The sequence below is a fragment of the Chanos chanos genome, chromosome 9 (genome assembly GCF_902362185.1).
Source record: "Chanos chanos chromosome 9, fChaCha1.1, whole genome shotgun sequence".
In the NCBI taxonomy this organism is placed as follows: Eukaryota; Metazoa; Chordata; class Actinopteri; order Gonorynchiformes; family Chanidae; genus Chanos; species Chanos chanos.
Window position 1 is genome coordinate 19,345,700 of NC_044503.1, and position 14,913 is coordinate 19,360,612.

At 41.2% G+C, this 14,913-nt stretch overlaps 1 protein-coding gene across 4 annotated transcripts in view; it reads right to left on the reverse strand.

Annotated features, from left to right (window-relative positions):
• mcc (MCC regulator of WNT signaling pathway) overlaps window positions 1–14,913 on the reverse strand; it is a 123,204-nt gene that overhangs the window by 45,242 nt on the left and 63,049 nt on the right. For all 4 annotated transcript variants that reach the window (XM_030783841.1, XM_030783840.1, XM_030783839.1 and 1 more), the window contains 3 exons: window positions 7,109–7,222; window positions 6,163–6,305; window positions 2,971–3,116 (listed from right to left, as the gene is read on the reverse strand). In XM_030783841.1, coding sequence (XP_030639701.1) covers window positions 2,971–3,116; window positions 6,163–6,305; window positions 7,109–7,222 — 403 coding nt within the window. The remainder of the gene's footprint in view (window positions 1–2,970; window positions 3,117–6,162; window positions 6,306–7,108; window positions 7,223–14,913) is intronic.

Genomic DNA, 14,913 nt, shown 5'->3' on the forward strand with positions numbered 1-14,913 from the left:
AGCATTTGATGTGTTTGGTACGTGACGTTCTCTAGAGAGGTGGGAGTAACAAAAAACGTCTGACCAAGTAGTGGTAGGCTAAAGGATATTTGTAGCATGAAAATATGTATATGATTAAAAGATGTATGAGAAACAATTTGTGTCTACATCAACACGGGCTGTTGTTTACATGTTACATGAACGGAGTCGGACCCAGAGTGGTAGGAAAAGACACTCTCTCTTGGCTCTGGCTGGTGCAAATAAACCACTGCAGACCTTAATTTAAACACTCGATTTAACTTTTGAGCTAGGTGACAGACTTACTTTTTTCATGAATTTTGCCCCCAGAGCGAAAAGTTATAGGGCAAAAATCATGAGGTGTTTCGCTGTGTGGAAGCCTAGCGTAAAGGTAAATTTATAAAAAGCAAGCAGATGCGTTCTGTCCGACAGCATTTTTTCCCCACGGAAATTACCCAAACTTTCGCTGTGTAGCGTTCGGTTCTCAAATCTGTGGAAATGCGGGCCGGTTCTCAAAAGGCACCAAGGTAGCACTGGCTCCGCACCGGCACCGGCACGGGCACCAGCACCGTCCTAGTGGAAAAGAGCTATTAGTGCCGCTAGATCAGTGTATCTTTCCACCCTAATAGAAGACAACAAAAATAATCCTAGATTTTTATTGAATATTGTATCAAGACTAACTGGGAATAAGAGCACCTCAGAAACAGGCACACCATCAATATACAGTGGCGACGCCTTCATGAATTTTTTCAATAGCAAAATTGAAAATATCAGGCAAACAATTCAGACTATAAATTTAAAACCAGATAATCTGATAACTAACACTGTAGATAACAATATAACTATATCAGATCAGCGATTAGAATGTTTTACTCCCCTTCAAGCGACCGAATTAACAGGCCAATATCTAACCTCCCCTTTGTCTCCAAGATCGTAGAAAAGGCTGTAGCACAGCAGTTATGCTCATCCCTACATAGGAATAACATTCATGAAATGTATCAGTCAGGATTTAGGCCTCATCATAGCACAGAGTGCAGCCTTTGACACCATCGATCATACCATTCTCCTTGATAGACTAGAAAATGTTATTGGAGTTAAGGGAATGGCCCTCTTATGGCTTAGGTCCTACTTGACTGATCGTTATCAGTTTGTCAATGTAAATGGTGACTTCTCTACACATACTGAGGTAAAGTTTGAAGTTCCGCAAGGTTCTGTTTTAGGCCCACTGCTTTTCTCTTTATATATGCTACCTCTAGGTAATATTATTCGTAAACACGGTATGAGCTTCCACTGCTATGCTGATGACACACAGTTGTATGTCTCAGCGAAGCCAGACAAGAGACATCAGCTTAACAAAATTGAGGAATGAGTAAAGGATATTAGGCACTAGATGCTTACTAGCTTCCTCTCACTTAACTCTGAAAAGACAGAAGTACTTGTACTAGGATCACGTGCAGCTAGGAGTAAGCTTTCCGATCACATAGTAACTCTGGATGGCCTTTCTTTTTCATCATGTGTGGCAGTAAAAGACCTTGGTGTAATTATTGACTCCAGTCTTTCATTTGAAGCTCATGTGGGTGTATAGATAAGCTGCAGTTAGTTCAGAATGCAGCAGCCAGAGTTCTTACTAGAACCAAAAGATATGACCACATCACTCCTATCTTATCCACACTACACTGGCTCCCAGTCAAATCTCGCATTGATTATGAAATCTTACTATTAACTTATAGAGCACTAAATTGTCTTGCGCCACAGTAGCTGAGTGAGCTCCTGGTCTTTTATGATCCACCACGCCTACTTAGATCAAAAGGTGCAGGCCATTTACTGGTACCTCGAGTTGTGACAGCTACAGACGGGGGCAGAGCCTTCTCTTACAGAGCCCCACAGTTATGGAATAGCCTCCCAATTAATGTTCGAGACTCAGACACAGTCTCTATGTTTAAGTCAAGGCTGAAAACTTATCTGTTTAGCCAAGCCTTTTGCTAACAGCTCTTTACTAGGTAAAGGAGCAGATCTGGAGAGTTCTCGGGCATAGAATGTTTGGTGAACTGGGATGTTTGGATACTGTCGCCCCCCCCACACTAACACGTTCACTCAGGTTTGTTGATGGTGGAGTGGGTGGCCAACTTGCAGTTGTAACTGGGTCGACACCTATTGCACACCTGTCTGGCCAAGAAGGGGTCTCCTCTCTTTTTCCCATTTCCCTTTTGGGAAACTTTGGGATTTTTTTTCCTTTCCCGCCATGAGGATTAAGTCAGGGGGTGCCGTCCTGTTTTGATTTTGACTGTTATGGCCTATAAAGCCCTTTGAGACTGTAAACAGTGATATTGGGCTCTAAATAAACTTGAAACTTGAAACTTACAAGGTTTCCACAGCTCACGCCTCAGTAAAAGTCACTGGTATAGCAACTGGTAGCAAGGTTAAGAAACTGGTATAAAGTTTTCAGCTGATTGTTGGGCTGTTTAAATAACCTGTAAAAGGCTGGCACAGGTTGGCACCAGTCACCTGTGAATCCAAGAAAAACTGCGTGGACTGCACGACCACTATAAGGTTCAACACGCCAGTGCAGTCTAAATGTCAATGTAAGGTTCCACACATCAGTGCAGTCTAAATCTCACTGTAAGGTTCGAGACACCAGTACAGTCTAAATGTCAATGTAAGGTTCCACACGCCAGTGCAGTCTAAATCTCACGGTAAGGTTCCACACGCCAGTGCAGTCTAAATGTCACTATAAGGTTCCACACGCCAGTGCAGTCTAAATGTCACTATAAGGTTCCACACGCCAGTGCAGTCTAAATGTCACTATAAGGTTCAACATGCCAGTGCAGTCTAAATGTCATTGTAAGGTTCAACATGCCAGTGCAGTCTAAATTTCATTGTAAGGTTACATACGCTAGTGCAGTCTAAATGTCACAGTAAGGCTCCACACGCCAGTGCAGTCTAAACATCACTGTGGGCAGTTCTGACTCTTACTCATGTCCGCGGCGGCTAGGGTGGACTGGTTATCAGGGAGAGAAACCGATGTCTGGTCCTGGTCTGCGCTGGGTTCGTCATCATCGTTACCCTCATGCTGACTGTGACTCAGCTCAGAGCGCAACTCTGAAAACTCATCCTCCTCCCTGAAAGAGAGAGAGAGAGAGGGAGAGAGAGAAAAAGAGAGGGAGAGTGAGACAGGGGAGACATTTAAAACATAAATGAAGCTTGTTGACTGGGTCTGTCACTTTGTTTTTTGAAGTGTGTGTGAGAGAGAGAGAGAGAGAGAGAGAGAGAGAGGTCTCTTTTAGAGTCAGGAAGCAGTGAACGCTAAACATGTTCATTCCAGAGGTGTGTATGCTTTAAGAAAAATCAAAACATTCAACAGGAACGAAAAGATCACTGAAAGTTAACATTTAGTGTTAACACAAGCTGAGGTCTCATGTTTTTCTGGTGTTGTGACCACAGTAAAACAGAGACTATTAACTCAGTCAGAACATGTGTTCATTTCACCATGAGCAGTCTTTCACCTGGTACATACATGCTGCTCATATAAAAGTCCTGTTAATTTAACTTCAGAGACATTTCCCCTGCCATTCACTCCATTTCCATGTAAAAGTATTCACACACATGCTGAGAAAGACAAAACAAGGAGGCTGTTACCTTCAAAGAACAAAGCTGTGGGAAAAAAAGAGACAGTAACGACTGGTGAGTGTGCATGTCTATGTATGTATGTATGTGTGTGTGTGTGTGTGCATACACACTCTGTTTTCAGTTGAGCATTCTGTAGCCCTGGGCTCTTTGACCTGTTCTTTTGTCTGTTGGTCTTTTGTCAGACAAACTGATCCAATGATTTCATAAAACCAGTTTAATCTAAGCACTAAGCACTCACAAAGTAATACAGCTTGGCCGGAAATCACACTGATGTCTGATTTCTGAGGAGAGTGACATTTGGGTGGAGGCTTGCTGATTGGGTAACAGGACAACAGGGGAAAGATAATGAGGAATCTGTCTGACCAGTGCAGGACTTTGGGAGTGACCTTAGAACTGCATTAAAAGAAAACAGAGAGTCCATGACTTTAGGAGTGACCTTAGGGTGACCTTAGAACTGCATTAAAAAACAGAGGCAAACATAAAAGGCACAGTCTCTCAGACTGAAGAAAGCCCTGGACTGTTGGAGGGAAAAGCCCTTAAATTCCAGAGAGACTCTTCAGACTTAATTTGGGCACATTTATAGGACTTTCCAAAGAAAACAAACCAGTGACTCACACACATGATAGGGCTGTCATGGAGCTTGTGAAATCCAGACCTTCCCGCAAAGATTCATGGAGATGTGCTAACCTTTAGAATACAATAACAGTTTTACTTAATGTCAAAAAAAAAAAAACTGTCTCTTGACTTTCAGCTGCGCACTTTCAGTCACAGAGGAAAAGTGAGCAGAAAAAAAAGCAATACAGTTGCAAAACTCCAAATGATTGAGGGCCCTTTAGGTGATTCACCAGATTATCAGTTATCCGTGATTAAATTTCTCTGTAGTCTGCAATTCTTTCATCCTGAGTCGTCTCAGCCGTGTCAACAGGATGTGGAGGACATATAGACAGACTGTAATGCAATATCTTGCCATTAAAGACTCAAAAGCACTTCTGTCTGCCCCTGAGTGGAGATAAACGGCTGGTCTGTGTCAGGGACGTGAAATGGACTGTGTTGAGGCATTGTGGTCTTACACATCTGTGAAAATGACGGTGTTGAGGCATCATGGTCTTAAACATCTGTGAAAATGGCCGTGTGGAGGCATCATGGTCTTTTCTTTAGTCTCTGTAGACCTCAGAGCATCTTCATAGTGACAGACAGCAGGTCCTGGATGTCCATGTCCTTACACGATAACAAAACACAGGTCCTGGGTGTCCATGTCTTACACGCTAACAAAACACAGGTCCTGGGTGTCCATGTCCTTACACAAACAAAACACAGGTCCTGGGTGTCCATGTCCTTACACGTAAACAAAACACAGGTCCTGGATGTCCATGTCCTTACACGTAAACAAAACACAGGTCCTGGATGTCCATGTCCTTACACATAAACAAAATACAGGTCCTGGGTGTCCATGTCCTTACACATAAACAAAATACAGGTCCTGGGTGTCCATGTCCTTACACATAAACAAAACACAGGTCCTGGATGTCCATGTCTTACACGCTAATAAAACATTGGTCCTGGATGTCCATGTCCTTACACATAAACAAAACACAGGTCCTGGGTGTCCATGTCCTTACACATAAACAAAACACAGGTCCTGGATGTCCATGTCTTACACGCTAACAAAACATTGGTCCTGGATGTCCATGTCCTTACACATAAACAAAACACAGGTCCTGGGTGTCCATGTCCTTACACGCTAACAAAATAAAGGTCCTGGGTGTCCATGTCCTTACACATAAACAAAACACAGGTCCTTGGTGTCCATGTCCTTACACGATAAAAAAACACAGGTCCTGGGTGTCCATGTCTTACACGATAACAAAACACAGGTCCTGGATGTCAATGTCTTACATGTTAACAAAATACAGAGGCAACATTGTGTTAAATTTCTTCTTATTATTTTACACTTATATATTATATATTAATATATATATACATATTACACTTATATATTATGTGTGCAGTTCAAATCAATACTTTCAGTACCAAATTTACCAAATTTCAGATGATTTGTTCATACTGTAAATTATTTCATAGTCTGCATCAGTCTGGATAGACATAACAGATGGTTGTGTAGCCATGTTTAAGGCTGTGACATAAATGACAGGATGCACTTCATAATGGGAAACTACAGATGAACAATTATATCCTGCAAGTAGGTTGTCTGTACCCAAAATGAAGCACACCCAAATGACAGACGCCTAAACGAAAGACACCCTAAATGACACAGTCCCAAACAACACACCCAAATGTCACACACCCAAACGACAGACATCCAAACAGGAGAGACCCAAGTGGCAGTAAAAGGATTACAGTGAAGGAGAATGACAGTAAAAGGATGGCAGTGAAGGAGAATGACAGTAAAAGGATAACAGTGAAGGAGAATGACAGTAAAAGGATTACAGTGAAGGCGAATGACAGTAAAAGGATGACAGTGAAGGCGAATGACAGTAAAAAGATGGCAGTAAAAGAATGACAGATGCTGTGAGTGACCTTATGGTTGTGCCCTGGAGAAGGTCGATCTTCTTATTCAGCTCAGCAATGATGCTGTGGAGCTCCGTGATCCTCTCCTCATAGCGCAGCGTGGTCCTCTCCTGCACCTCCTCATGCTCCCGCAGGAGATCAGACTGCTCGCACTGTACACACACACACACACACACACACACACACACACACACACACACACACACACACATACACAGAGTGAATGAGAGTTAAGACAGAAAGAACCATCCACCATAGATCATACCTACCCACACACAGTACTAGAACACACACTAACACAAAAATGAGATAATAATTTAAAAAATGTAAAACATTGGCTTTTAGAATAGAATAGAATAGAATAGAATAGAATAGAATAGAATAGAATAGAATCTAATTGAATCGAATCGAATCTCCCTGATCGCACACACACACTGTGAGCAGTGAATTTAACCTCTGCATTTAACCCATCCTATAGTGAACACACACACACCAGGCACAGGAGCAGCGGGCGGCACACCTGCGCCTGGGGAGCAATTGGGGGTTAAGTGCCATACTCAAGGGCAGTTCAACCACTCCCCTCCACCCACATTTTTCCTGCCGGTTACTCCCACTGCGAAGGAACCGGCAGTCCTTCTGGTCGCAAGCCCACTTCTCTATCCATTAAGCCACAGCTGCCCCCGTTTTTCACACGGACACATACGCGAGTGTGGGAGATGAGGACAGGAATCATTATCACTATCATTATAAACCTTTCACAATCTTTGTGCAGCACATTCAAACAGGCTAAAGCAGCTAAAGTTGCTAACAGAACATCTGAAGTGCATTCTGGGTGGAGACTGTCGCATCTGTGTGTTTGTGTGTGTGTGTGTGTGTGTGTGTGTGTGTGTGTGTGTGTGTGTGTGTGTGTGTGTGCATGTCTGTGTGTTAGTTCTGTGTGTGTGTGTTTTCTTACCTGAGCCTTGGCCAGTTTTTTCTCCAGTGTGTCTCTCTCCCTCTCACTCTGCAGCAGTCGTTTGTTCAGCTCAACCACGTCACCCTTCAGAGACGCCAACACAGCCAGGTGCAGCTATGAGAGGAATGCTGCTGTCAGTACATACACACAGACATATGCAAACTGATACACACAGATATACACACAAACACACACACACACATACACAGTAGATGATTTGTTATTTTTTAACGGGGGGGGTGGCCCAATGGGACACCGCCCTGCTCCCACACCACCAACCAAAACACACACCCATGCACACCTCCCAGAGAACATTGTTGCAGTACACCTTAACCATAACTGTGACATTTCCAATTCTACAATTCCATTTTATCCAGTTATCTCCGTTCTCTTCCTACTACGTCTTTTTATAACCGTGTATAACTGTCCTGTTGCTTTCTGATTCTGTTCATTCTCTACAAAAGTAATGACATGAACCTCAGTGAAATTGCTTATTTCTACAACACTTCTGTGTGAACAATACCAGTCCATTTTGTGACCACATACTTAGTTGAACTCAACTCAAAGATGAGCTTTACAAACGTGTCCTCTCTGACTCTTCCGACTATAGAACTGCCTGCTCTCTCTCTTCCTCCTTTACCTCTTCCTTCTGGCCCTGCTGCTGCTATCAGACTTCATCCTCTACCAAAGTACTGGCATGAACTTAAAGAAATTCATTGCTTTGTTTCCCACAGCGCTACTATGTAAATAATGCTGACTGGCTCGCTGTGCATTATCCCGCTTATTACATGGCTAGTTACTAAAGAAATCAATAATTTGACACAAAATACTGATTCAAAAATGATTCTATTGATTCCGCTAAAAGAAGAGAAAAAAAAACAGTTCCATAGCAACAGTCTGTTATTCATAGCAGCGGTCTGCTATTCAGAAATGACAGACCATAGAATACCATAATTGACCAGTCAGAATGGAGTATTCAACAAAGCCATATAATAAATAAGGGATAATGTGTAGTTCGCCGGTAATCATCGAAAAATAAATCCCGACAGGACAAACAAGACCCCAATGTGCAGCGTGTGTGTTTTTTTATTTTTTTTTAAAAAAATAAAGTTTGGAGAATGTTATAGATCCAAGACGAAAGTGACAGAAGGGCAGGACTGAGAGAGCAAGGCACCATTACAAACCCATCTGCTGCTTCAGCACGATGGACTACTAGGGAATGGAGAAGGGGGAGGATATGGCAGGTTAACAAAGGGGAACCATTTTGGTCATTTTGCTAACAAGGGGGATGGCATCCCCCCTCATCCCCCTACAAATCGCCTACTGGATATACACAAACTGATATATACACACACACAGAAATACACACACAGATATACATACACACACACACACACACACACACACACATACAGAAATACACACACACATATGTACAGTATATATACACAAAGGCATACACACACTGAAATACAATCCCTGGCAAAAATTATGGAATCATAATTTTAGAGGATGTTTTAGAGGATGTTAACTCAGCTTTTTCACTTCGTAGCAAATAAACAAATCACAGATAGGACACAAAACAATTTTTGTTTGACAGCTGAACATTCTGGCCTCATGAAACATACCACAAACAAATCAAATTAAATTATTTCAATTAATGGCACACTTTTTCCAGATCAAGTAGAGGAAAAACTTAATTGCGGATTTTCAATTGCAAAGGGATTTCTGATATCTTGCCAGGTGTTGAAATGGTGAAATGATGAATTTATATCTCACTGCACAGGACAGGAATGTGTCATAAATTCTCCATGCATTGATTGATACAGCTCAAACTTCAAATGTTATTGGTTATGATGGTTAAGATGATATCCACATGACACCCTGGTTATAGTGCCATCTGGCAACAGAAATAGTGGCTTTTTCACCCATCTCGGCTATACTGTTCATCAGATTCATTTAAGATTTGGTGTACATGAAGTCATGGGTGTCCTGATTTAACACTATGGGGGATTGTTAGTATGTTGAACAGCATAGTCATGGATAAAGGATGAAAATCTGGACAGATTTTTAGGTTGTTTCACCAGTGTGATGTAGTGTGAAACTAGCGCCAATGACAGGGAAAACTGGAAATTAGCATTTGTGGCTAAAATTAGCATGAATTTCAAAATAAAAGATATTTACAGTTGATTTGGGGCACAAAACCACAAAAACTGAATAAAAGGACCACTCTTCAAATTCATAACACTTGTCATGAGTTAAATATTTATACATATTTTCAATGAAAAGTTAAAACTAAAAAGGGTTTTTTAAAGAATTAAAGTGGTAAAAAAACTACTTTAAAAGAAACCATAGAAACCATATTAAAAACATTGACACTTAAATCAAGTCTGCCTTGCCAGGAAAACAAAAACTTGTGAACCTTCAATATGGGGGTAATTTGAAATCTACATTAAATGACCTTTAAGGAAAGGTATGCACATTAAGGCCTGAATCGCCTTTGTGGTAACCAGGGTCGATTATGTACCAAGCCTCTAACATACAGGTGAGCTACAGAGATCACCTACTCTCAGACTTCAAAACTGTGTGGATGGTTAAACAAAAACTTGTGCCCCCTCAATATCGGAGTAATTTGAAATTTACATGATATGACCTTTCGGAAAATGTATGCACATTAAGGCCTGAATCGCCTTTGTGGTAACCAGGGTCTATTATGTAATAAAACATGTCTTTTTTGAGTTTTCTGAGTGTAGCTTAGCTATGTTACTGATCACTCAGAGTTTGTTTAAAGATGACCATACTAAGCAAACATTGCCAGGCAAACCAAATGTATTTCAACTTACCATATCTGTTGTAAAGGCCATTGACTTTGAGGAAACAGTACCCACTACAGGTTTAGTGAATACTTGCAGTTGTAGTTAGTCAATGAGCTGCCGCCATTGGATAGCTAAAAGCCTTAAGCAGTTTAGTAAAGATGACATGTCCGCTGGACAAGCACTTCATGTTCATGTGTATTGTGTGTAAACGACTAAGGGTAAGTGTTGCCAACTTCTTTAAACTTATTTACTGTTTTAGTTGTGCATGGCGTTAGTTGTTACCGAATCCAGTGTTGTACATTATGTTTGTTTGGGCCAGTTAACGTAGCCAACTATTAATGCAGTTTTGGTTGTCATTAGGGGCCAAGCAGCGAAGCTGTAGGCACCTATTGTAATTGTTAGTAAGTTCCACTATTATTATACTTCGTCACACGCAAGTCTATGGCAGCCCCTAGAACCGTATGGTAAAAAGTTGTGAAATTTGGCACATTGATAGAGGCCAGGCCAAGTTATCCAGGCCCCAAACCTGGGGTCAATTCATGCATCCCTGTAGTGCCACCAACAGGCCAAATTTCAAGGTACATTTTTCACCATAAACCCTATAAACCCTTTGTCCTGGAGTTATGATCTTTTTCCCTTGGGTCATGGCGAGTCAAACGCACCCACTGTTATCAATTTCCGCCCAATTAGATTTTCCACCATTTTTAATTTTTCGAAAAACCTACTTTTGCAAACTCATCCTTGACCGTTGATCCAATCACCACCAAATCTGATACACATCATCTAGAGACCAGTCTTATCAAAAGTTGAATAAAGAATTTGGCTAGGCCATAGGATACAGCCGCTGTAGTCTGAAGAATTTTGATGGCAAAGTTGCCAAAACAGGAAGTGAGCATATCTCAGCAATGCTTCCATGGATTGAGGCCAAACTTGGTACAATTCATTGACTTGAGGAGTACTGAGTACCCACCACGTTTCATGTAATTTGGCCACATGGAGACACTATACCAGAAATACAAAAAAAAATAATTCCAAGACAAAAGCAAATACTTCATTGAATGTATTACCACAGTATCAAACCCTAACTGGAATATTATGACCCCAAGCTATCTGCTATTTTGTTTGTCGGCCATCTTGGAATACGCAATTTTCAATGGCAGATCAGAGAAGCCCTTCATGGATCATGATGAAATTCAGCACCTGCATAGAGCAGAGTACACGGTATCCAGGCCCCAAATTTGGTGTCTTTCCATCATTGGCTCTAGCGCCACCAACAGTCCAAATTTCACAGCAGGTTTTTGCCTATACGTTTTGAGCCGCTTGACCTATAGTTTTGATCTTTGTGTTCCCTGATTCCCTGGTTCATGATGAGGAGAAGGGATACATTTCTTCAAAATCTGCCATATTGGATTATCCGCCATTTTGAATTTTTTGAAAAACCTACTTTTGCGAACTAGTCCTAAACCGTTGAAACTATCACCAACAAATTTGGTATGTATCATCTAGAGAGGAGTCTCATCAAAAGTTGTATAAGAATCTTGCTAGGCTAACTAATATGGCTGCTGTCATCCATTGAACTTCGATGGCGAAGCTTCTAAAACAGGAAGTGAGCCTATCTCAGTAATGCTTGCATGGATTGATGCCAAACTTGGTACACATCATTGCCAGGGTGAGTACTGGATACCCAACAAGTCTCATGAAATTTGGCCACATGGGGGCGTTATAACAGGAAAAAAGTACAAAATGTAGTAAAATATCCAGCACCTCAGAAAAAAGCAGATATTTCATCCAAAACTCTTGTGAACTATCACGGTAAAGGACCTTAGTTGGAAAATTGTGAACCCTCTGTGTCGTCAATTTTGTTCTTCTGCTATCTTGGTATCATAATTTTTTTTCCGTGGTTTCCTATCGCACACTGTAGGAGTGTTAGGTGGATTTTCTTTGAATCTCCAAAAGCTGTAAGAGTGGGTGTCAGTGTGTCTGTTCACCATATGATGGACAGGTGTCTTGTGCAGAGGTTGTTCAGATTACTTGCCTACCCGGTGGCCATGAGCTGCTCAGCCCCTTCATTGCTGCTTGCAGCTATATTTATTGTTTGTTTCTGCACAACAACAATGTAATTCGTGTCTTACAGTGTACTACTGTCTAATAATATGCCATATTGTGTTATAATATGTTGTTGTTTGGTGTAGAAATGTAGCTAACACACATGTTACGTGGAGAAACAAGGTGCTAATCACTTGTGACACGGCATAATTTTAAGGCATAAGACAGCAGGCATGCAGTTCAGTTACTCTCCTTGCTGCGAGGGCTTTGTTTGTCTGGTTATATGCGTCAGCTACTTAATTGATGTTAATGTTAATGTTTTTGCAGCTGCAAACGTAAGGATCAGTACTTGTACATTATTTGCATGTGAAAAAACGACCGTACTTAATGCTTCTAAAACTGTTCTAATCTGTACCTGTTCATGTCTTACAGAACCACACAAAAACACACACCCACACAGACTTGCATACACTTAATGTATGAACATCCACCTATATTTACCACTTCTGTGCATTGCTATTTGGATTGACTGTGCTTTGCTATTTGGATTCATTGAAGATTCAGTAAAGTAAAGAAATCTAAGATGTTATATATGCTCTAACCGGCATACCATGGCGAACGTCCCTCCCACCACTGAGTTCATACAGTCCTTACCAAACCTCCATCACAATATCATTTCCTCATAAAGTGCAGGATTCAGATGGATAATCCTCAAAAAGAAAGTCCAAAGCTGGCTTCATGACTTCCTGTTCAGTGTGTCTCCTCTAAAAATACACTAGTGTTGTGTATTCACGAGACCTCTCTGCCGTTAATTCTAACATCAAGCCCAGAATGCAACGCTATTCACAGTATATTGCAGTATTTTATGGGAAATGGCAAGCTGCCATAAATATTGCCCAGAATACATTATTTTCTACAGTTTAGTAACGTTTTAATGGAAAACAGTATGCTACTGGCAGAGTTTGGCTGTTTTCTTGCAGTATTTTGTTACAGTGTAGCCACAGTACAGTCAGGTCCCCTTTACCCTCTCTTGCCTCCCTGATGAGCTGGGTCACCATGTCCGTGTGTTGGAGGCACCCAGAGACCCCCGGTATGCCTTCCTTCTGTACCGATGTGTCAATGTAGCTGTTACTCAGTAGAAAGTCAGAGAGCCTCTTGGCCACAACACTGAAGAAGATCTTGCTCTTCATGCTGAGAGATTTCTGAAAAGTACTACAATGTAGATTTCAAATTACTTCTACATTGAGGGAGCACAAGTTCTTGTTTTCCCAGCCACAGAATTTGAAGTTTGAGAGTAGGCCATTACTGTAAGCCTACCTCATGTTAGAGGCTTGGTATGTAATAGGCCCCGGTTACCACAAAGGCGATTCAGGCCTCAATATTCATACATTTTCTGAAAGATCATTTAATGTAGATTTCAAATTACCCCCATACTGAGGGGCACAAGTTTTTGTTTTCCCAGCCACACAATTTAAAGTTTGTGAGTAGGCGATTACTGTAGGCCTAATGTATTTTAGAGGCTTGGTACTTAATCGACCCTAGTTACAACAAACGTGATTCAGGCCTTAATGTGCATACCTTTCCTTAAAGGTCATTTAATGTAGATTTCAAATTACCCCCATATTGAGGGGGCACAATTTTTTGTTGTCCCAGCCACACAATTTGAAGTTTGAGAGTAGGCAATTTCTGTAGCCCACCAGTATGTTTGAGGCTTGGTACATAAGAGGCCCTGGTTACTACACAGGTGATTCAGGCCTCAATATCTGCACATTTTCTGAAAGTTTGTTTAATGTAGACTTCAAATTACCCCCATATTGAGGAGCACAAGTTTTTGTTTTCCCAAACACACCACTAAAAGTTTGTGAGTAGGCAATTACTGTAGGCCTATCGCATGTTAGAGGCTTGGTACATAATAGGCCCTGGTTACTGCAAAGGCAATTCAGGCCTCAATATTTGCACAATTTCTGAAAGGCAATGCAATGTAGAGCGTAAATTACCCCTATGTTGAGGGTTCACAAGTTTGGTTTTACCAGTCACACAGTTCACAATGAGCGATTATCATAGTGTAGCACTGCCACATAAGTAACATAGGATTCACTTTATTCATATGCCAGGTTGACAGTACCGTGGTTAACCACCATTAAAGGAAATCCCTGAAAGATAATTCCATCCTGGAAGCTGTATTGCCCTGTAGTTGTTTTAAGGTGTACCTGTCTTCCCTTCCATTTACATTTGTTTTGTTTGTTTGTTTACATTTATGTTTTGGTCAGCTATATGCACGGACTTTTGAAATCTCGTGGTTAAAAATGCACAGGTGTTTGGATAGAGGCTGATGCATTAAGAGCTCAGGGAGTCTGCGGGAGACCTGGAGAAGAACATGGAGTAAAGTGCACCTTAAATTGCTATTTTGGAAAGTACCTAAAAATCACCGGAGGTACAGGACTAAGTACGGGGAGGCAACAGAGGACAAGTCTGTCAAACTGGTGAGATCGCTTCTTTTATCCTTTTGCAGCTTTAGTTGTGGATTGTATTTTTTCTTTTTGCTCTTTAAGTTGGATAATTGGGAGTGTTTTCCATGGATTTTTTGGGGGGTTTTTTGGATTCTTTTTTCGTTTGTGTGACTTTCCTTGTGCATGGCGAGTGAGAGGAGAAACTGCACATAAAGCACAGCTGGCGCATTAAGGTTGGGACTTTACGAACTGTGTTTGTTGTGTTTGAACAGGAAGGGTTTAATGTATGCTTGTGTCTGATTGTACAATATTGAAAATGCTATCCTCAGTGTTTTATCTTTGTTTTTTCTTATTTACCAATTTGAATTAGACGCAACTGAAAATGAAACATATCTTACAGGTATCTTACGTATCTTACAGGTTACACTGCGTGAAAAGTGGTGTATTCGGAAATATCCGGACAAAGTAAACTTCCGCCAAACCTGCTGTTTGC